This window comes from Pleurodeles waltl, chromosome 6 (assembly GCF_031143425.1).
Source record: "Pleurodeles waltl isolate 20211129_DDA chromosome 6, aPleWal1.hap1.20221129, whole genome shotgun sequence".
Lineage (NCBI taxonomy): Eukaryota > Metazoa > Chordata > Amphibia > Caudata > Salamandridae > Pleurodeles > Pleurodeles waltl.
Genome location: NC_090445.1, coordinates 3,220,024 through 3,242,025, shown reverse-complemented (window position 1 = coordinate 3,242,025; position 22,002 = coordinate 3,220,024). Strand labels below are relative to the sequence as shown.

At 50.9% G+C, this 22,002-nt stretch overlaps 1 protein-coding gene across 1 annotated transcript in view; it reads right to left on the bottom strand.

Annotated features, from left to right (window-relative positions):
- Positions 1 to 2,937: 2,937 nt before the first annotated feature.
- The window catches only part of ST6GALNAC4 (ST6 N-acetylgalactosaminide alpha-2,6-sialyltransferase 4), a 158,913-nt gene continuing 139,848 nt past the window's right edge, over positions 2,938 to 22,002 (bottom strand). The window contains exon 6 of the mRNA XM_069236936.1: positions 2,938 to 3,707. Coding sequence (XP_069093037.1) covers positions 3,518 to 3,707 — 190 coding nt within the window. The 3' untranslated portion in view covers positions 2,938 to 3,517. The remainder of the gene's footprint in view (positions 3,708 to 22,002) is intronic.

Sequence of the window (22,002 nt, the reverse complement as noted above, 5' to 3'; positions counted from 1 at the left end):
GTCTTTTTTTCATTTTGTTTTAGGTGGCATAGGGGGCCTGGGCATGGCCATTGGGCAGGGGGGCATGACTCCTGTCTTTGCTAGGACAGGAGTAATTCCATGGTGGTTGTGCATCAAAATATGACGCTAGTCGGGTCAGAGTCATTCTTTGATGCACAACCCCCAGTCTTCCCTACGCCTCCGCTGCCCAGTTAGAGTAATTTATTTTGATGCTAACCAGGCCGCAGCGTCGGCTACCATCATTCCTTAAATATGACACCCGGCTGGCACGTTGGAATGGCGGTAGCCGGCGTTAAACTTTTTGACGCAAACCTGCACTGGCACGGGTTTGCGTAAAAAAGTATGAATATGGGCCTTGATGTCCTTTATCGTGAAAACGGTCGGAAGTCACCTGTGGGAGTGATCTCCTAAGAGCACCCCGTCTGCTTGCGCAACATCCATCAGTCATGATTTCAAGATAGTGACGTACAAGAAAGAGCAAGCGGGAGGGTGAGCTGAGAGAATCCATGGTCCACAAGGTGCCTCGGTCTCCAAGGGGTCCCCAGGAAGCCCCAAATTCTCTCCTTTCGTCAGAAACTTACAAAGAGGCATTTGTTGAGGGATCGACCAAGTGTTCCTGAACCGTCTATTTCTGTTAATTTATTAGAACTTGCTGATGTATCATCTATGCACTTTAGTGAGTCCTAAAGCCTTGAAGCACTGTGCAATTCTGGGCGCTATATAGGATACAAGAAAAAAAACGGAAGTATACCCAAGACAGAAGAGACCCCCGATATAATACATTGCGAGAGAGAGAGCTGACCTCCAAACTCTGGAGCAGCAATGAGGGGGACACTCCTAACGGTCATGATCCCTGCAAGGGGCAGTAAGGGGAAGGATCTCAACCCAGGGGTCCAAGAGAGAAGATACCAGCAGACTCTGGGATCCGACAGAGAAGATACCAGCAGACTCCAGGATCCGAGAGAGAAGATACCAGTAGACTCCCGGGTCTGAGAAAAAAGATACCCGCAGACTCCAGGATCCCAGAGAGAAGATACCAGCAGACTCCGGGATCTGAGAGAGAAGATACCAGCAGACTCTGGAATCCGAGAGAGAAGATACCAGCAGACTCCAGGATCCGAGAGAGAAGATACCAGCAGACTCCGGGATCCGAGAGAGAAGATACCAGCAGACTCCCGGGTCTGAGAAAAGATACCAGCAGACTCCAGTATCCGAGAGAGAAGATAACAGCAGACTCCGGGATCCGAGAGAGAAGATACCAGCAGACTCCGGGATCTGAGAGAGAAGATACCAGCAGATTCCAGGATCTGAGATAAGATACTAGCAGACTCCAGTATCCGAGAGAGAAGATACCAGCAGACTCCAGTATCCGAAAGAGAAGATGCCAGCAGACTCTGGGATCCGGGAGAGAAGATACCAGCAGACTCCGGGATCCGGGAGAGAAGATACCAGCAGACTCTGGGATCTGGGAGAGAAGATACCAGCAGACTCCTGTATCCTAGAGAGAAGGGACCAGCAGACTCCGGGATCTGAGAGAGAAGATACGAGCAGACTTCGGGATCCGAGAGAGAAGATACCAGCAGACTCTGGGATCCGAGAGAGAAGATACCAGCAGGCTCTGGGATCTGAGAGAGAAGATACCAGCAGACTCTGGGATCTGAGAGAGAAGATACCAGCAGACTCTGGGATCTGAGAGAGAAGATACCAGCAGACACCGGGATCTGAGAGAGAAGATACCAACAGACTCCAGGATCTGAGAGAGAAGATACCAGCAGACTCTGGGATCCGAGAGAGAAGATACCAGCAGACTCTGGGATCTGAGAGAGAAGATACCAGCAGACACCGGGATCTGAGAGAGAAGATACCAGCAGACTCCGGGATCTGAGAGAGAAGATACCAGCAGACACCGGGATCTGAGAGAGAAGATACCAGCAGACTCTAGTATCCAAGAGAGAAGATACCCACAGACTCCAGGATCCAAGAAAGAAGATACCAGCAGACTCTGGGGTCCGGGAGAGAAGATACCAGCAGACTCCTGTATCCTAGAGAGAAGGGACCAGCAGACTCCGGGATCCGAGAGAGAAGATGCCAGCAGACACCGGGATCCCACAGAGAAGGGATAACAGACTGCAGGATCCCAAAAAGAAGGGACCAACAGACTCCAGAACCCCAGAGAGAAGGGATCAAGAGACTCCAGTATCTCAGAAAGAAGACTGAGATCCCTTCTTCAGATACAAGGCTTGTGACCTACAAGAAAATATGCTACCAACAGATAGCCCTCGGGATTCCAGAGACGCCCCTTAAATCCCAGGATCCCCGAGTGAAGCATCCCTGCATCCAAAAGAGATCCCTTTTCCCAGATCCAAGAAGGTAAGCTAGGGCAAAGCACGTGACCTGCAACATAACATGCTGGCCACAGATATCCCTCAAATCTAAGGATCATAGAGTGAAGAAATCTCAAGTCTCCAGAATCCAATGAGAGGAAAGATTTCAAACTCAGGGGAAAGATAAATGTAACCAGACTGCCCCTCTGAACTTCAGTGCAAGTGTAGTGCGACACGGGCTGTAGTGGTGTCATTGCGGAGACGAGGGCAGGGTTGACCTGGGTTTGTGTTTGCCACTAGGACTTGGGGGTAGGAACAACTGTAGGTGTAAGGGTGAAGTATTGTTGGAGAAGAGTAGCGTTTCCGATGGATGTTTGGGGCATGTCTGGGCCACTGAAAGCTGGGTTATGGTGAAGTGTAGGGTGTTGGAGACGGTACCTGTGACTGCCTGTCCTAACGGCCACAAAGCGCCCGGCATCTCTCGCGACCCCAACCAAGTCTGACGTCAAATGTCCATTCTAGGCTGATGTGAGTATTAATACTCACCTGCTCCCATGAACACTCTTTACATATGATCGCAATGTCTATTATCATTCAAACGTATTTCTCAGCCAACCGCTAAAAAACATTTATTCTGAAAATTGACCTTATTATATGACTGATCTCCTAACATGCACTTTGTAAAAAACTTAAAAAATGCCCCTAATGCAACCATTTCAACATTTTTAACACTTATGTCTGTGGCCTCATGTCCTCCTGAAACTGTCAGTGGAGCTCTTGCGAGCGCTGTGCCACGGAGAGAGCACAGACCACGCTCACCTAAAATAAAAGACAGGAGTCAATCCCACCCCATAGGACATTGCCTAACAATGGCTACCATGAAAGTAAAAACCCTAAACGTTGCAGAGCACAGAGGACCTCAGGACAAGGGCAGATGCGCAGATGGTCCCTCCTGGCACAGATGGTCCCCCCTGGCACAGGGGGTCCTTCCTGGCACAGGGGGTCTCTCCCATGAAGGTCCCACAGTCACTGAGGAGGGTCCGAAGCGCATACCCTGAAGGCGTCCAGACTATGGCTCTGTACAGAGGGGGGAAAGAGTAATGAATCCTTTGTTATCACTCACAAACGTCATCCTATTCACCAAGACTGAGGCACTTTGTTGCAGGAGCACGTGGGGACTGAGTGCAGGCTCCTCAGTCCTCCTTCCAGGATGGATGAGTAAATACAATGTTCCTTCTCTTGGCCCACCGGGAGAAGACCGCCTTCTCAGTAATGAAGCGATGGCCCCCGCGGGGGGCTCTCTCGTGCACCAGGTACATGCTGCACTCAGTCATCTTCCCCTTCTCAAAGTAGTGGTAAGGCACTGACTGCTGGTTCTTCACCCTGAGGGAGAGAGGAATGAGTCAACCAGGAGCAGAGATGGAGCAAACTCTGGCCCGAGCGCGAGGGGGGCATGGGGGAGCGCAGGGTGGAGCATGGGGCGAGCACAGGGGGGGCATGGGGAGGAGCACGGGGGAGCACAGGGGGACATAGGGGGGAGCATGGGGGAGCATGGGGAGGAGCACGGGGAGCACAGGAGGACATGGGGGGAGCATGGGGGAGCACAGGGGGGAGCCCAAGGGGGATCACAAGGGGGAGCACAGGGGGCAGCATGGGGGGAGCACAGGTGGGAGCATGGGCAGCGCAAGGAGGACACGGGGTAGCACAGGGGGAGCACAGGGGGAGCATGGGGGCAGCGCAAGGAGGGCACAGGGGGAGCACAGGGGGGAGCACAGGGAAGAGCACAGGGGGGAGCACAGAGGGAGCACAAGGGGAGTACAAGTAGAGCACGGGGAGCACAGGGGAGCATGGACGAAGCACAGGGGGAGCATGGGGGCAGCGCAAGAAGGGCACAGGGGGAGCACAGGGGGGAGCCATGGAGAGCACAGGGGGGAGCACAGGGGGAGCACAGGGGGGTGCAGGGGAGAGCACAGAGAGAGCACAGGATAGAGCAAGGAGAGCACAGGAGAGGCCACAGGAGGATCCCAGAGGAGAGCACAGGATAGAGAAAAGGGGGAGCACAGGGGAGAGTACAGGATAGAGAGCAGGGGTGAGCACACGGGGAGAGCACAGGGGGAGCACAGGATAGAGAACAGGGGGGTTGCACAGGGGACAGCACAGGGGGAGCACAGGGGGAAGCACAGGGGGAGCACAGGGGACAGCACAGGGGGAGCACAGGGGAGAGCACAGGGGGAGCCCAGGGGAGAGCACAGGATAGAGAAAAGGGGGGAGCACAGGGGAGAGCACAGGGGAGAGCACAGGATAGAAAACAGGGGGAGCACAGGGGACAGCACAGGGGACAGCACAGGTGGAGCACAGGGGGAGCACAGGGGGAAGCACAGGAGAGAGCACAGGGGGAGCATGGGGGCAGCACAGGGGAAAGCACGGGGAGAGCACAGGATAGAGAACAGGGGGGAGTACAAGGAGCACAAGAAAGAGAGGGGAGGGATCAGGAATAAAAACACAAGGAAGAGAGACCTCTCAGGAGAAGAGAAGAGAGCGAGAGAGGGGAGAGACCAGGAATAAAAACACAAGGAAGAGAGACCTCTCTGGAGAAGGAAGCGAGAGAGGGGAGAGACCAGGAATAATAACACAAGGAAGAGAGACCTCTCTGGAGAAGAGAAGAAAGCGAGAGAGGGGAGAGATCAGGAATAAAAACACAAAGAAGAGAGACCTCTCTGGAGAAGAAGCGAGAGAGGGGAGAGATCAGGAATAAAAACACAAGGAAGAGAGACCTCTCTGGAGAAGAGAAGAAGCGAGAGAGGGGAGAGATCAGGAATAAAAACACAAAGAAGAGAGACCTCTCTGGAGAAGAAGCGAGAGAGGGGAGAGACCAGGAATAATAACACAAGGAAGAGAGACCTCTCTGGAGAAGAGAAGAAAGCGAGAGAGGGGAGAGACCAGGAATAAAAACACAAAGAAGAGAGACCTCTCTGGAGAAGAAGCGAGAGAGGGGAGAGACCAGGAATAATAACACAAGGAAGAGAGACCTCTCACGAGGAGAGAAGAAAGCGTGAGAGGGGAGAGACCAGGAAAGGAGCTGAGCAAGTGGAGACTCAAACTCGAGAGACAGAAGAAGCGGGAAAGGAACTCAGTGATGAGACTCAAAAAGGACCAAGCGGAGAGGAAGGAACTGAGATGGGTCAGAAATACACAAAAAGAAAAGGGGTACATAAGTGAAGAGAGTGGGAGGGAGAGGAGGGGAGAGACAGGGAGACAGAGAGGGAGAGAGAGAGAGAGAGAGAGACAGACAGAGAAAAGAAGAAAGAAAGACAAAGAAAGAAAAGAAGAAAGAAAAAGAAAGAAAGAAAAACGGTAGATAGATTGATAGAAAGACAGACCAGACCGAGGCGGACAGCAAGGACTAACGCTGATCCAGACTCCTTTGGGGAGGAGGGAGTGAAGTTCTTCACTCTCCAGGTGATTTCACACCTGAGGTCCAAGTCATGGTCCTGCCTAGAATGGGCACAGGACGCCTCCCCGCCAGACACTCTGAGGCATCCGCACCCAGCTCGAACTATCCCTGGCGCAAGACCAGACCCAGTCGCCCCCGTTCCACGGGAACTCACCCGCTTCCATCAAGGAGAGGCTCGGGCAGCTGGCATGCTCGCTCCACAGTTCCGTCCATACAAACACCCGACTAAAACACTATAACCTCAGGGGGTCTCACTCACTTCGAAGTGCAGACCACCCGCCCATCCCCCATAATCTCCACCATTCACCAAGACAAGAACATTTAATCACTCCTCAGGTGCTGACCAGAGAGTCAATCAATCAATCAGCATTTATAAAGCGTGACTTATCACCCAGGGGTCTCAAGGCGCTAGCTGGGGAATGTGGATCAGTGGAAGGGCCGGGTCTTGAGGTCCTTCCTGAACGGAGCCAGCGAGGGGGTCTGTCTGAGGTGGAGCGTCAGCGTGTTCCAGGCCTGTGCAGTGAGGTAAGAGGAGGATCTTCCTCCGGCCATGTTCTTCCTGATCCTGGGGATGGCGGTGAGGGCCAGTTGAGCAGAGCAGAGCTGCCTGGAGGGTGTGTAGAAGGAGAGGCGATGGTTGAGGTAGGCAGGTCTGATGTTGTGAAGAGCCTTGTACACGTGTGTCATGAGCTTGTAAGCAATGCGTTTGTTGATGGGGAGCCAGTGTACGTCTCTCAGGTGAGCGGAGATGTGGCTGTGGCAGGGAATGTCCAGAATCAGTCTGGCTGCGGTGTGAGAAAGTAGCCTCTTTCTAGCCTTGTTACCCCCACTTTTGGCCTGTTTGTGAGTATATGTCAGGGTGTTGTCACTGTCTCACTGGGATCCTGCTAGCCAGGGCCCAGTGCTCATAGTGAAAACCCTATGTTTTCAGTATGTTTGTTATGTGTCACTGGGACCCTGCTAGTCAGGACCCCAGTGCTCATAAGCTTGTGGCCTATATGTATGTGTTCCCTGTGTGGTGCCTAACTGTCTCACTGAGGCTCTGCTAACCAGAACCTCAGTGGTTATGCTCTCTCATTTCTTTCCAAATTGTCACTAACACGCTAGTGACCAATTTACCAATTTTCATTGGCTTTCTGGAACACCCTTATAATTCCCTAGTATATGGTACTGAGGTACCCAGGGTATTGGGGTTCCAGGAGATCCCTATGGGCTGCAGCATTTCTTTTGCCACCCATAGGGAGCTCTGACAATTCTTACACAGGCCTGCCACTGCAGCCTGAGTGAAATAACGTCCACGTTATTTCACAGCCATTTTACACTGCACTTAGGTAACTTATAAGTCACCTATATGTCTAACCTTTACCTGGTAAAGGTTAGGTGCAAAGTTACTAAGTGTGAGGGCACCCTGGCACTAGCCAAGGTGCCCCCACATTGTTCAGAGCCAATTCCCTGAACTTTGTGAGTGCGGGGACACCATTACACGCGTGCACTACATATAGGTCACTACCTATATGTAGCTTCACAATGGTAACTCCGAATATGGCCATGTAACATGTCTAAGATCATGGAATTGCCCCCTCTATGCCATCCTGGCATTATTGGGACAATTCATTGACCCCAGTGGTCTGTAGCACAGACCCTGGTACTGCCAAACTGCCTTTCCTGGGGTTTCACTGCAGCTGCTGCTGCTGCCAACCCCTCAGACAGGTTTCTGCCCCCCTGGGGTCAAGCCAGGCTTGTCCCAGGATGGCAGAACAAAGGACTTCCTCTGAGAGAGGGTGTTACACCCTCTCCCTTTGGAAAATGGTGTGAAGGCAGGGGAGGAGTAGCCTCCCCCAGCCTCTGGAAATGCTTTCTTGGGCACAGATGTGCCCAATTCTGCATAAGCCAGTCTACACCGGTTCAGGGACCCCTTAGCCCCTGCTCTGGCGCGAAACTGGACAAAGGAAAGGGGAGTGACCACTCCCCTGACCTGCACCTCCCCTGGGAGGTGTCCAGAGCTCCTCCAGTGTGCTCCAGACCTCTGCCATCTTGGAAACAGAGGTGCTGCTGGCACACTGGACTGCTCTGAGTGGCCAGTGCCACCAGGTGACGTCAGAGACTCCTTGTGATAGGCTCCTTCAGGTGTTAGTAGCCTATCCTCTCTCCTAGGTAGCCAAACCCTCTTTTCTGGCTATTTAGGGTCTCTGTCTCTGGGGAAACTTTAGATAACGAATGCAAGAGCTCATCCGAGTTCCTCTGCATCTCTCTCTTCCCCTTCTGCCAAGGAATCGACTGCTGACCGCGCTGGAAGCCTGCAAACCTGCAACATAGTAGCAAAGACGACTACTGCAACTCTGTAACGCTGATCCTGCCGCCTTCTCGACTGTTTTCCTGCTTGTGCATGCTGTGGGGGTAGTCTGCCTCCTCTCTGCACCAGAAGCTCCGAAGAAATCTCCCGTGGGTCGACGGAATCTTCCCCCTGCAACCGCAGGCACCAAAAAGCTGCATTACCGGTCCCTTGGGTCTCCTCTCAGCACGACGAGCGAGGTCCCTCGAATCCAGCGACTCTGTCCAAGTGACCCCCACAGTCCAGTGACTCTTCAGTCCAAGTTTGGTGGAGGTAAGTCCTTGCCTCACCTCGCTAGACTGCATTGCTGGGAACCGCGACTTTTGCAGCTACTCCGGCCTCCGTGCACTTCCGGCGGAAATCCTTTGTGCACAGCCAAGCCTGGGTCCACGGCACTCTAACCTGCATTGCACGACTTTCTAAGTTGGTCTCCGGCGACGTGGGACTCCTTTGTGTAACTTCGGGTGAGCACCGTTTCACGCATCCTCGTAGTGCCTGTTTCTGGCACTTCTCCGGGTGCTACCTGCTGCTAAGAGGGCTCCTTGTCTTGCTCGACGTCCCCTCTACCTCCTGGTCCAATTTGCGACCTCCTGGTCCCTCCAGGGCCACAGCAGCGTCCAAAAACGCTAACCGCACGATTTGCAGCTAGCAAGGCTTGTTGGCGTTCTTTCAGCGGGAAAACACTTCTGCACGACTCTCCACGGCGAGAGGGATCCGTCAACCAAAGGGGAAGTCTCTAGCCCTTTTCGTTCCTGCAGAAACCTCAGCTTCTTCTGTCCAGTAGAAGCTTCTTTGCACCCGCAGCTGGCATTTCCTGGGCATTTGCCCATCTCCGACTTGCTTGTGACTTTTGGACTTGGTCCCCTTGTTCCACAGGTACCCTAGATTGGAAATCCACAGTTGTTGCATTGTTGGTTTGTGTCTTTCCTGCATTATTCCTCTAACACAACTTCTTTGTCCTTAGGGGAACTTTAGTGCACTTTGCACTCACTTTTCAGGGTCTTGGGGAGGGTTATTTTTCTAACTCTCACTATTTTCTAATAGTCCCAGCGACCCTCTACAAGGTCACATAGGTTTGGGGTCCATTCGTGGTTCGCATTCCACTTTTGGAGTATATGGTTTGTGTTGCCCCTATCCCTATGTTTCCCCATTGCATCCTATTGTAACTATACATTGTTTGCACTGTTTTCTAAGACTATACTGCATATTTTTGCTATTGTGTATATATATCTTGTGTATATTTCCTATCCTCTCACTGAGGGTACACTCTAAGATACTTTGGCATATTGTCATAAAAATAAAGTACCTTTATTTTTAGTATAACTGTGTATTGTGTTTTCTTATGATATTGTGCATATCACACTAAGTGGTACTGTAGTAGCTTCACACGTCTCCTAGTTCAGCCTAAGCTGCTCTGCTAAGCTACCATTATCTATCAGCCTAAGCTGCTAGACACCCTATACACTAATAAGGGATAACTGGGCCTGGTGCAAGGTGCAAGTACCCCTTGGTACTCACTACAAGCCAGTCCAGCCTCCTACATGCGGCGTTCTGTATCCTCTGAAGTCTAGTATGGAGTTTCTTCTTGATTCCGCATAGAGTGCGTTGCCGTAGTCGAGTCTACTGCTGGCGAGTACATGAGTGACTGTCCCTCTTGCGTCAATGGGTATCCATTTGAAGATCTTCCAGAGTAGGCGGAGTGTGTAAACATGCGGATGAGACGAGTTGACTTGGCGGGTCATGGAAAGTGACGTGTCAAGGATGATGCCAAGGCTGCAGGCGTGGTCGGTAGGCGAGGGGGCAGTTCAGAGGGCGCTAGGCCACCAGGAGTCATCCCATGCAGTAGTTGTAGGGCCCAGGATGAGGACCTCATTCCTGACCGAGTGAGAGTCTGGGAGGCATGTGCACGGTGGCTGGCCAGGAATGGACGCAGTTGGGCACCCCTTCCGTAGCCCTGAAATGGGATAAAGGCAGACTGAAGGAGATGAGGGGCCACTGCAAAGTCCGTGGACCATGCCGTAACATGAGAATCCTTAAAGCCTGCCTTGTCTTCGAAGAGATGGGTGATATCAAAGGGCATATCCATCAAATTAGTTTTGACATCCCCCCAAAAAAACAGACTTCCTCAACCAGGTGTGGCGCCTCAGGGCCACGGTCAATGAAACAGCTCTGCCCAGTGAGTCGGTCGTATCCAGTCCACATCGGATTGCGAACTTTGTTGCGTCCCTCCCATCAGAAAGTGCTTGAGAACGTACAGCACAGGCCTCTTCCAGGACCTGTGGCAGCACTTGGACAACCGTATCCCACAGCGTGTGAGAATAACAGCCCCAAAGGCATGCAGTCTTCATGGACCGCAAAACAAGACTGGTGGAAGAAAAACATCTTCTTCCCAAGTATGTTCAGCCTTTTGGATTCCGTATCCGGGGATAGAGAAGGGAACGCACCCTGGGAAGTGGAGAGTTGGATAACCAAATTCTCACGAGTGGGGAATTGCGTCAAAAGCTTGGGTCCCCAGGAGTGGGGTGATGGCAGCAGGCAATTGTCCTATTCACAGGAACCCCTATGCTGGGTTTGGACCAGGTACCCAATAGGACATCTGTAAGGTCCTCATTAAACGGGAGCAGGGGTTCAGAGGACGTAGCCCCAGCCCCTGTCAAGAGGTTAGTCCAGATTGCCACCAAAGGCAGCTCAAGGTCCAAGACCTCAGCTGCTCTTCTCACCACCACAGAGTATCCGTCCTCCGCGGCCATGGTATAGGGAGAAAGCATGCCAGCATCTGGAGAAGTATCCAGCCCGCTGACCTCACCCAAGTCTGTGCGCCAATCCATAGAGTCTTAGATCTGGTATACCAAAGGGTCCGGCGATCCATACCATTCTTCCCCATAGCCGAGCACAAAGGAAAGGGGCTCAGGATTTACATAAGAGGCAAAGCTCCCGCTGGCGTTGGAGTCACACCATGCCCATCTGTTTTCATGTCGGGAATACGAATGGGGATGGTGCCTCTTGGGGGCATGGGCGGCACCGGGAGCATCAGCATTGTGGAAGGTCGGGATGGTATGACCCACGCCAGTCCGGATCCAGGCCTGGATCCATTGGTGCCCCTTGTGCCAAAGCCACTGACATGGAACCCGAAGGGGTCCCCTTTTGACTCCGCAGGGCCCAAAGGTGCTCCAGAGGTGTCAGACTGCCTAAAAATGAGGCACCTGGCCTCATAACACTCCTTGAGTTGGGCAGGTGTCGCTCCGGCTCCCAGAAACTTGTGAAGGGGCGGGGTCAACACAGGCTCCACAGAGGGAGGCCTAGAGTGCCTAATGGACGAAGAGAAGTCGAAGAGCGATTTGACCACTTGGACTTCTTATGCCTCAAGTGGAGTGGGGCGACACCAAAGGGGGACTCCGTGACCGATCGCAGGACCTTCCTCTCAGCCGAGATCTCGACCTGCACGGTCAAGCGTTAGGCTGCCATCAGCTTCAGAGACCGCTCCCTCAATGCCTTTAGATGCATGGCCTGACACTCGGAGCATCACTTTGGGTTGTGGTTGCGCTCCAGGCACCAAAGACACACCAGGTGCGGATCTGTCACGGACATAACCCCATGACAGCAACCGCAGGGCTTAAACATGTTTTTCCTCGATGATATTCTCAACGCACCAGAAGTTAAACTCAAGAAAATCTTCGAGAAAAAATTGAAAAAGCCAGTCAAAAATTGAATGAGGGGTAGCTCTCTTCGAATCAGTGCTCTCTGGCCTGGAAAGAAAAGGACTGAAGTCAGCCCGCTGGGGTGGCACCTACACAGGACCAATGATGTCATACCTGCCACAGACGATGCCGACGACAAATGCGGAGCCGACTGACGCCACCTAACGGACCCCAGGGGTACTGCTTAAGAAAAATCTTTAGATCCAAACTGACACCTGGAGGATAATTCTAAGGTAAAGAATCTGCAACTAGAAGTCTCTAACAGATAGAGATCTATATAACATTATCAATGATAATTTATTAGCACTGATAGATCTGTAATTTGTCTCATCTTGTTTGTTCTCGATCTATTTTTACTGAAGCCAGATTCATCTTGAAGCACTAACTCTTTAAGGACGACACTATGCTTGCTCGCCCATGGTTTTATGAGCCCTTTGCCATCCAAATTGATTCCTGATATTCCTTAAACTACCACCGTCTAAGAGTCTTGTCCTAGCTTTGGAAGTAAGATCATTTATGATCCAGCTTGGAAGTGTATTATTGGTAATAATAAATGCTGTAGGATTTTGTTTCCTCCATGTTTTCCTACAAAACTGGGTCACCTGCCATTCTAGCCCAGGGGATTGCCCCTCTCAAGGTCTGACGTTCTTGTGTTATCCCCCCCTCCGACACAGGGTGTGGGGGTGAGCAACACACAACTTTTACCACTCAACTTACTAATGATAGGCTAAAAATCCATTAACAATAACTTAGAGACCTTTCTTCAGAGTGCAATGTACCATCGGTGAAAGATGGAGGAAAATGAAATGGAGGGGTCACCTCGCATGCAACATCTTAGTCGTGGTGGAAGCAGGGGGTGACCACTCCTCCTGGCCTTTGTGTGGTTTCCCGCAGTCGCTCCCGCCAAAAGAGCATGGGTGAGTAGGGCGCTTTACAAAGTCCTGATTGATTGATTGAAAAGAGGGGGGTTGCAATGTGGGCGGCCATCTGCTGCTAGCGGCAGGCTTGGGGGCGAGTTACAAGGGTGGCAAACCCTTTGAAGCTCGCTAGCAGAGCGGTGCACATTCCTGAGGGAGGGGGTAATTGCACCTCTGCCCAGGGAGGGCTTTGTTCTGGGTTCCAGGGAGCAGGATCTCTCACCCCAGGCTTCCAGAATCCTGTCTGGTGGTGGTGGGCTCATTGTGACAGGCCAGCATCCATACCAGGGTGGTTAGCGTTCGTAGGGGCATCTCTAAGGTGACATTTTGGAATAAATGCATTTATTACAAAAATGTACAGAGGTTCTTGATGTGTGTCATCCATGGTGAGATCAGAAGCACTGGTGCCATTGACACCGATTCCACAGGATTAACGTTGATGCAAGGTATCTGGTTAAGTATACTGGTTCAAGATTTGTTAATAATTAGTGACTGGTCAATGTTGTATCCGTGCACAGGGCGAGAAGAGGTTCTTGATTTGGGTGATCCCCGGGTGATATCAGAAGCACTGATGCCATCGACACGAGTCCAGGTGGTTAACACCAATGACAGGTAGCTAGTTAAGGATACTGTTCAAGACTAGTCTAGAATTAGTTACTGGTTAATGCTGCAACTGTGCACAGGGTGAGAAGAGGTTCTTGATGCGCGTCGTCCCCGGGTGAGAGCAGACGCACTGGTGCCATCAACACCGAGTCCCAATGATTAACGCCAATGACAGGTATCTGGTTAAGGATATTGGTTCAAGACTTGTTACCAATTAGTTACTGGTTAACGTTGTATCCGTGCACAGGGCAAGAACAGGTTCTTGATGTGTGTTATCCCAGGTGAGATCAGAAGCACTGGTGCAATCGACTCCAAGTACTGCCATGAAGTAACGTGAAAATATATGTGCAGACCCGGACTCGACCCCTGGAGGGTCCGGAGCAGCATTGCATGTGACACGGTAACCCCTGTATGGATGCTTGAAAGTGTGCCTAGGTATTTTTCATGCATGGATTCACAGGCATGGTGGATCAAATAACGTGCACTTGTCACACGTGGATTTATGTGCATCTAGTGCTGTTGGATGTGTGCACTTTTGGATTCATGACTCTATGAATGATTGTGCTTGAATTCACATGTAGCGGCGTGGATGACTGCGCCTGCGTTCATCATGGATTTACGTGCAATCGGCATTGACGAACCGTTACCTACCTTCGGTAACGCTGTTTGTAGTAAAGATCTACCTAGCAGCGGATTCCTCACCTTCTGAATATTCACAAGGCATCAGACTGGATCTGGAAACTTTCAGCAGAACCTTTGCGTGCCGGCAGGTGGCACCGAGCAGCTCTGCACCGAAGCTATTCTGCGAAGCCTAAACAGGTGCCACGCTCCCGTCACTTGCTTTCAAGACTGTCCACGCCCCCAGATGCGAAGCCCCAAAAGCAATCTGATTGTGACTAGTGCGCACATTACTAGACTTGGGATCCTATTAATGGATGGGAGTGTTGGTGAGGAATGTGCAGCTAGATACTGACTCTACCAGAAAGAGCCTGTTACTCGATTGTGACTTCTAGCGGCCGATTTCCCACCTTTTGAAGAGATTCCAACGCAACTGGAGATGGGATGTGAATGGACTCGTACCAAAAAGTCCAAAATGCCCTTCTCGGTGGAGCTGACTGTTCAGACAAAAGTACTTTGTGAACGTATGCAAGACACCCATGTAGCCGGCTGACAAATGTCTGGTACAGGGACTCGGGGCGCTAATCCAGTGGTAACAGCTTCGGCCCTGGTGGAACGAGCATGTAGTCCCTCCAGAGGCTGCATCCTGGGCAGTGCGTAGCAGATCTCAGAGCACGATCCAGCGGGAAGCGGTTCTCTTCTGCACAATGTTACCTTTTTTCACTCCAGCGAACCCCGCAAAGAGCTGATAGTCCATCTGGTGACCTTTAGTACGACTTTTATTTAGAACTGGGCTTTCTCTTGGGGTCCAAGCCACAAAGTCTCCCCTCCTCCTCACAGGGGTGAGACAGAGCACAGAACATTGACAGGGTGATATCTTGGCAAGTGTGAAGGGCTGTCACAACTTTTGACAAAAAGGACGACGAGCCGGCTGAACCAGCTTATCTGGGTTGAATGTGGTGTGCGAAAGGTCGACACAGACAGCTTGAAGCTCACTCACGCAACTCTGAGGTTATGCCAATGAGGAAGCCTGTCCTGAGGGTGAGCAGCTGTTAAGTGTCTCAAATGGAATGCATATTAGAAAGCTGAGGACCAAGGTAAGGTCCCACGGTGGTGACGAACAGAGAGCCAGTTCAAAAATCTCATAACAGGAGACTCGAACAAAGAGGGTTGGCCGAAGTACCACACACAAGAGCAGAAAGAGCCGAAAGGTACCCTTTAACTGTGCCCACGGCAAGCAAAAAACAACCAATAAAATGTCCGATAACTTGGCCTGAAGGGAGGCAAACTGCAGACTACTGCACAAGGCCACAAATCTGTCCCAATAATAGGTTTTAGCTGCGAAACGCCCAGCTGCCAAGGTGATATCAGTCACCTCCGGAGGAAGGTCACAGGTGTTCAGCTGCCGCCGCTCAATCTCCACGCATTAAGGTGAAAATTGCACAGACCCAGGTGTAGGATCCTGTCCTCCTGTTGCAACAGCAGGTCCACCCGAAGGGGCAAACAGATCAGGCGACAGATGCTGAAGCCCAGGAGTTCGGAAGACCAGACTAATCGTGCCCAATCAAGAGTACTAGGATGACTTAGGCATGGTCAGTCCTGATCATCTTGAGAAGTCGGGCAGGAGTGGTATTGACGGAAAGGTGTACAGGCGTCCCGAGGTTCACTTGAAATGGAATACATCTTCGAGTGAGAGATGCCTTGGAAACTTCAAAGCAAAAAATTGCTGTCACTGCATGTTCTCGTCAGTGACGAACACATCAAGCCAAGGTTCTCCCATTTGCACCACCTTCAGCTGTAACTGCCATTTCCAATCCACTAGGCACTGATGGCTGAGCTCATCCTCCCTGGCATTCAATGATCCTGCCAGGTTGTTCACCACAGGAACCCTCCTTGGTGATCTAGTCACTTCCAGAGATACAAGGCACTCCAGCACAGGGTCCGTGATCCTGTCCCGTCCTGTTTGTACCACACTGTGGTGGTGTTGTCAGTAAGCCCTTGTACCAGCCTTCATTCGATTGATGGAAGACTTTCAACACCAAGAGAATGGCCCTCGGCTCCAGAAGCTAATGTGGAGACGGCACCTGCTACAAACCACAGGCCTTGGATCTCCACCTCTCCCAGATGTCCACCCCAACCTCGAAGCGATGCATCTGTCACCACGATCATCTCTGGGTGGGGAAAAGAGCGGGGTCTGCCTCAGACCCAATCACAGCCAAATAACCACCACTGAAGTTCGTGGCAGTCTCCTCTGATTTCTGAACATGGATGAAGAGATCCCTTTGATTTTGGGCCCACTGAGGCTTCATATCCCACTGAAGAGCCTGCATATGCCACCTGGTGTGCTCGACCTGCAGGATGCAGAAGCCATCGCTCCCCAGGGCCTCACAGTCGACCTCAAAGAAATCCAGGACTCACTGAAACATCAGGATCATAGTTTAAATGTCCTACTCTCGCTTTTCCTGTAGGAAAGCCACGAATCCGAACTGTGCCCAGAATGACCTCAATGAAGGGAAGCATCAGCGGGTCTGGTGTGACTTCAGCCCACTGGCAGTGAACCCATACGTGACTGGAGGTTTGCCGTGGTCTGGAGGTGGCTGGTGCCTGGGTTGAGTCTGCCTTAACAGCCAGTTGGCGAAGTAGGGGAGGGCTGCCGCCCCTGACCTCCGAAGGTGTGCTGCCACCACTGACAGTACCTCCATGAACACCTGCGTGGCACTGGTGAGATCAAAAGGGAGCACAGCAAACGGAATATACTCCTGTCTCACCATGAACCGCATGTAATGCCGATGGGTGGCAGCACAGGTATGGAAATAGGTGTCCAGCAGGTCCAAGGCCCCATCCAGCCTCCAGAATCAAGGGCAGACCCGATCTGGGCCAGAGTGAGCATTCTGAATTTTCTGGAAGAGGTTGAGACGGTGCAGGTTCAAGATAGGCTCAATGCCTCTGTCCTTCTTGGGAAGCAGTGGGAGTAACAGACACGTCCTACTTCTGGATCAAACACTGGCTTGACAGCCCTTTTGCCAAAGGGGATTGCACTTCCTGACTCAAAATGGAAAGATGGTCCTCCATCAGTCACCGGGGAGACGGTAGAAGGAGTGGAGGTGCAATGTGCAGGTGTGAGAAGGTAGCCTCTTTCTAGCCTTGTTACCCCCACTTTTGGCCTGTTTGTGAGTGTATGTCAGGGTGTTTGTCACTGTTTTCACTGTCTCACTGGGATCCTGATAGCTAGGCCTCAGTGCTCATAGTGAAAACACCATGTTTTCAGTATGGTTGTTATGTGTCACTGGGATCCTGCTAGTCAGGACCCCAGTGCTCATAGGTTTGTGGCCTATATGTATGTGTCACTGGGACCCTGTCACACAGGGCCCCAGTGCTCATAGGTGTGCATGTATATGTTCCCTGTGTGGTGCCTAACTGTCTCACTGAGGCTCTGCTAACCAGAACCTCAGTGGTTATGCTCTCTCATTACTTTTAAATTGTCACTAACAGGCTAGTGACCATTTTTACCAATTTACATTGGCTTACTGGAACACCCTTATAATTCCCTAGTATATGGTACTGAGGTACCCAGGGTATTGGGGTTCCAGGAGATCCCTATGGGCTGCAGCATTTCTTTTGCCACCCATAGGGAGCTCTGACAATTCTTACACAGGCCTGCCACTGCAGCCTGAGTGAAATAACGTCCACGTTATTTCACAGCCATTTTACACTGCACTTAAGTAACTTATAAGTCACCTATATGTCTAACCTTTACCTGGTAAAGGTTAGGTGCAAAGTTACTTAGTGTGAGGGCACCCTGGCACTAGCCAAGGTGCCCCCACATTGTTCAGAGCCAATTCACTGAACTTTGTGAGTGCGGGGACACCATTACACGCGTGCACTACATATAGGTCACTACCTATATGTAGCTTCACCATGGTAACTCCGAATATGGCCATGTAACATGTCTATGATCATGGAATTGCCCCCTCTATGCCATCCTGGCATTGTTGGTACAATTCCATGATCCCAGTGGTCTGTAGCACAGACCCTGGTACTGCCAGACTGCCCTTCCTGGGGTTTCACTACAGCTGCTGCTGCTGCCAACCCCTCAGACAGGCAGCTGCCCTCCTGGGGTCCAGCCAGGCCTGGCCCAGGATGGCAGAACAAAGAACTTCCTCTTAGAGAGGGTGTGACACCCTCTCCCTTTGGAAAATGGTGTGAAGGCAGGGGAGGAGTAGCCTCCCCCAGCCTCTGGAAATGCTTTGTTGGGCACAGAGGTGCCCAATTCTGCATAAGCCAGTCTACACCGGTTCAGGGACCCCTTAGCCCCTGCTCTGGCGCGAAACTGGACAAAAGAAAGGGGAGTGACCACTCCCCTGACCTGCACCTCCCCTGGGAGGTGTCCAGAGCTCCTCCAGTGTGCTCCAGACCTCTGCCATCTTGGAAACAGAGGTGCTGCTGGCACACTGGACTGCTCTGAGTGGCCAGTGCCACCAGGTGACGTCAGAGACTCCTGCTGATAGGCTCCTTCAGGTGTTAGTAGCCTTTCCCCTCTCCTAGGTAGCCAAACCCTCTTTTCTGGCTATTTAGGGTCTCTGTCTCTGGGGAAACTTTAGATAACGAATGCATGAGCTCAGCCGAGTTCCTCTGCATCTCCCTCTTCACCTTCTGATAAGGAATCGACCGCTGACCGCGCTGGAAGCCTGCAAACCTGCAACATAGTAGCAAAGACGACTACTGCAACTCTGTAACGCTGATCCTGCCGCCTTCTCGACTGTTTTCCTGCTTGTGCATGCTGTGGGGGTAGTCTGCCTCCTCTCTGCACCAGAAGCTCCGAAGAAATCTCCCGTGGGTCGACGGAATCTTCCCCCTGCAACCGCAGGCACCAAAAAGCTGCATCTCCGGTCCCTTGGGTCTCCTCTCAGCACGACGAGCGAGGTCCCTCGAATCCAGCGACACCGTCCAAGTGACCCCCACAGTCCAGTGACTCTTCAGCCCAAGTTTGGTGGAGGTAAGTCCTTGCCTCACCTCGCTGGGCTGCATTGCTGGGAACCGCGACTTTGCAAGCTTCTCCGGCCCCTGTGCACTTCCGGCGGAAATCCTGTGTGCACAGCCAAGCCTGGGTCCACGGCACTCTAACCTGCATTGCACGACTTTCTAAGTTGGTCTCCGGCGACGTGGGACTCCTTTGTGCAACTTCGGCGAGCACCGTTTCACGCATCCTCGTAGTGCCTGTTTCTGGCACTTCTCCGGGTGCTACCTGCTTCAGTGAGGGCTCTTTGTCTTGCTCGACGTCCCCTCTCTCTGCAGGTCCAATTTGTGACCTTCTGGTCCCTCCTGGGCCCCAGCAGCGTCCAAAAATGCCAAACGCACGATTTGCGTGTAGCAAGGCTTGTTGGCGTCCATCCGGCGGGAAAACACTTCTGCACGACTCTCCAAGGCGTGGGGGATCCATCCTCCAAAGGGGAAGTCTCTAGCCCTTGTCGTTCCTGCAGTATTCACAGTTCTTCAGCCTAGTAAGAGCTTCTTTGCACCAACCGCTGGCATTTCTTGGGCATCTGCCCATCTCCGAGCTGCTTGTGACTTTTGGACTTGGTCCCCTTGTTCCACAGGTACCTTCAGACAGGAATCCATCGTTGTTGCATTGCTGATTTGTGTTTTCCTTGCATTCTCCCTCTAACACGACTATTTTGTCCTTAGGGGAACTTTGGTGCACTTTGCACTCACTTTTCAGGGTCTTGGGGAGGGTTATTTTTCTAACTCTCACTATTTTCTAATAGTCCCAGCGACCCTCTACAAGGTCACATAGGTTTGGGGTCCATTCGTGGTTCGCATTCCACTTCTGGAGTATATGGTTTGTGTTGCCCCTATCCCTATGTTTCCCCATTGCATCCTATTGTAACTATACATTGTTTGCACTGTTTTCTAAGACTATACTGCATATTTTTGCTATTGTGTATATATATCTTGTGTATATTTCCTATCCTCTCACTGAGGGTACACTCTAAGATACTTTGGCATATTGTCATAAAAATAAAGTACCTTTATTTTTAGTATAACTGTGTATTGTGTTTTCTTATGATATTGTGCATATGACACTAAGTGGTACTGTAGTAGCTTCACACGTCTCCTAGTTCAGCCTGAGCTGCTTTGCTAAGCTACCATTATCTATCAGCCTAAGCTGCTAGACACCCTATACACTAATAAGGGACAACTGGGCCTGGTGCAAGGTGCAAGTACCCCTTGGTACTCACTACAAGCCAGTCCAGCCTCCTACATTGGTTGCGCAGTGGTGGGATAAGTGCTTGAGACTACTTACCACTCTTGTCATTGTACTTTTCATAAGAGAAAAATATACAAAACAAGGTCAGTGTATATACACATAGCCAAAAAGTTTTGCATTTCCTCTTTTCACTCTTTTCTAAGTGCTGAAAAGTACTTCTAAACTTACAAAAATTTCTTAAAAGTTTAAAAAGTTTTTTCTGTCTTTCCAAAAAGTTCTGAAAACTTTTTTCTCTTTGTCTATCACTTTAACTCTCTCTAAAAATGTCTGGCACAGGCCAAAAAGTTGAACTGTCCAAACTTGCATATGATCACCTTAGCTGGAAAGGAGCAAGGAGTCTCTGCATAGAGAGAGGTTTGAGTGTAGGGAAGAATCCTTCCTTAGAACTGTTAATTAATATGCTTAGAGTACAGGATAAGGCCATAAGTGCCCAATCTGTAGAAAAAGTAGCTAATGGTTCTCAATCTGATCCAGGGACTCCCCCAGGAAAAGGTTCAGGAAAGAAACTTCTCAGCCTGCCCATTACTAGACAGTCTAGCATAGTTGGTACAGAGGTTGAATCACACCATACTGATGGTGTGCTCTCACATTATGCTGGTAGCCAAGCTGTTAGGGTGCCCTCTGTAAGGGACAGGTCTCCTTCTGTTCATTCCCATCATACCTCTGTATCTAGAAATGTCCCTCCCACCCACCCTGATGACAGATTGTTAGAAAGGGAGCTCAATAGATTGAGAGTGGAACAAACCAGACTGAAGCTCAAGAAGCAACAGCTGGATTTGGATAGACAGTCTTTAGAAATAGAGAGGGAAAGACAGAAGTTGGGTTTAGATACCCATGGTGGCAGCAGCAGTATTCCCCATAGTCATCCTGCAAAAGAGCATGATTCCAGGAATCTGCACAAGATAGTTCCCCCTTATAAGGAGGGGGATGACATTAACAAGTGGTTTGCTGCACTTGAGAGGGCCTGTGCTGTACAGGATGTCCCTCAAAAGCAGTGGGCTGCTATCCTATGGCTATCATTTAGTGGAAAGGGTAGGGATAGACTCCTTACTGTGAAAGAAAGTGATGCCAATAATTTTACAGTTCTTAAGAATGCACTCCTGGATGGTTATGGCTTAACCACTGAACAGTACAGGATAAAGTTCAGAGAGACCAAAAAGGAGTCTTCACAAGACTGGGTTGATTTCATTGACCATTCAGTGAAGGCCTTGGAGGGGTGGTTACATGGCAGTAAAGTTACTGATTATGAAAGCCTGTATAACACAATCCTGAGAGAGCATATACTTAATAATTGTGTGTCTGATTTGTTGCACCAGTACCTGGTAGACTCTGATCTGACCTCTCCCCAAGAATTGGGAAAGAAGGCAGACAAATGGGTCAGAACAAGGGTGAACAGAAAAGTTCATACAGGGGGTGACAAAGATGGCAATAAGAAGAAAGATGGTGAAAAATCTCAAGATAAGCATGGGGATAAGGGTAAAACCAAAGATCCCACTTCAAATCTTAAACACTCTTCAGAGGGTGGGGATAAAACAAATTCTTCCTCTTCTTCCCAACCTGCACACATTAAAAAGCCTTGGTGCTTTGTGTGTAAAAACAGAGGCCATAGGCCAGGGGATAAGTCCTGTCCAGGTAAACCCCCTGAGCCTACCACCACTAATACATCAAGCTCTAGTGCCCCTAGCAGTAGTGGTACTAGTGGTGGGACTGCTGGCAACAGTCAAGCAAAGGGTGTAGTTGGGTTCACTTATGGGTCCATAGTGGAAACTGATGTAATCAGTCCCAAGA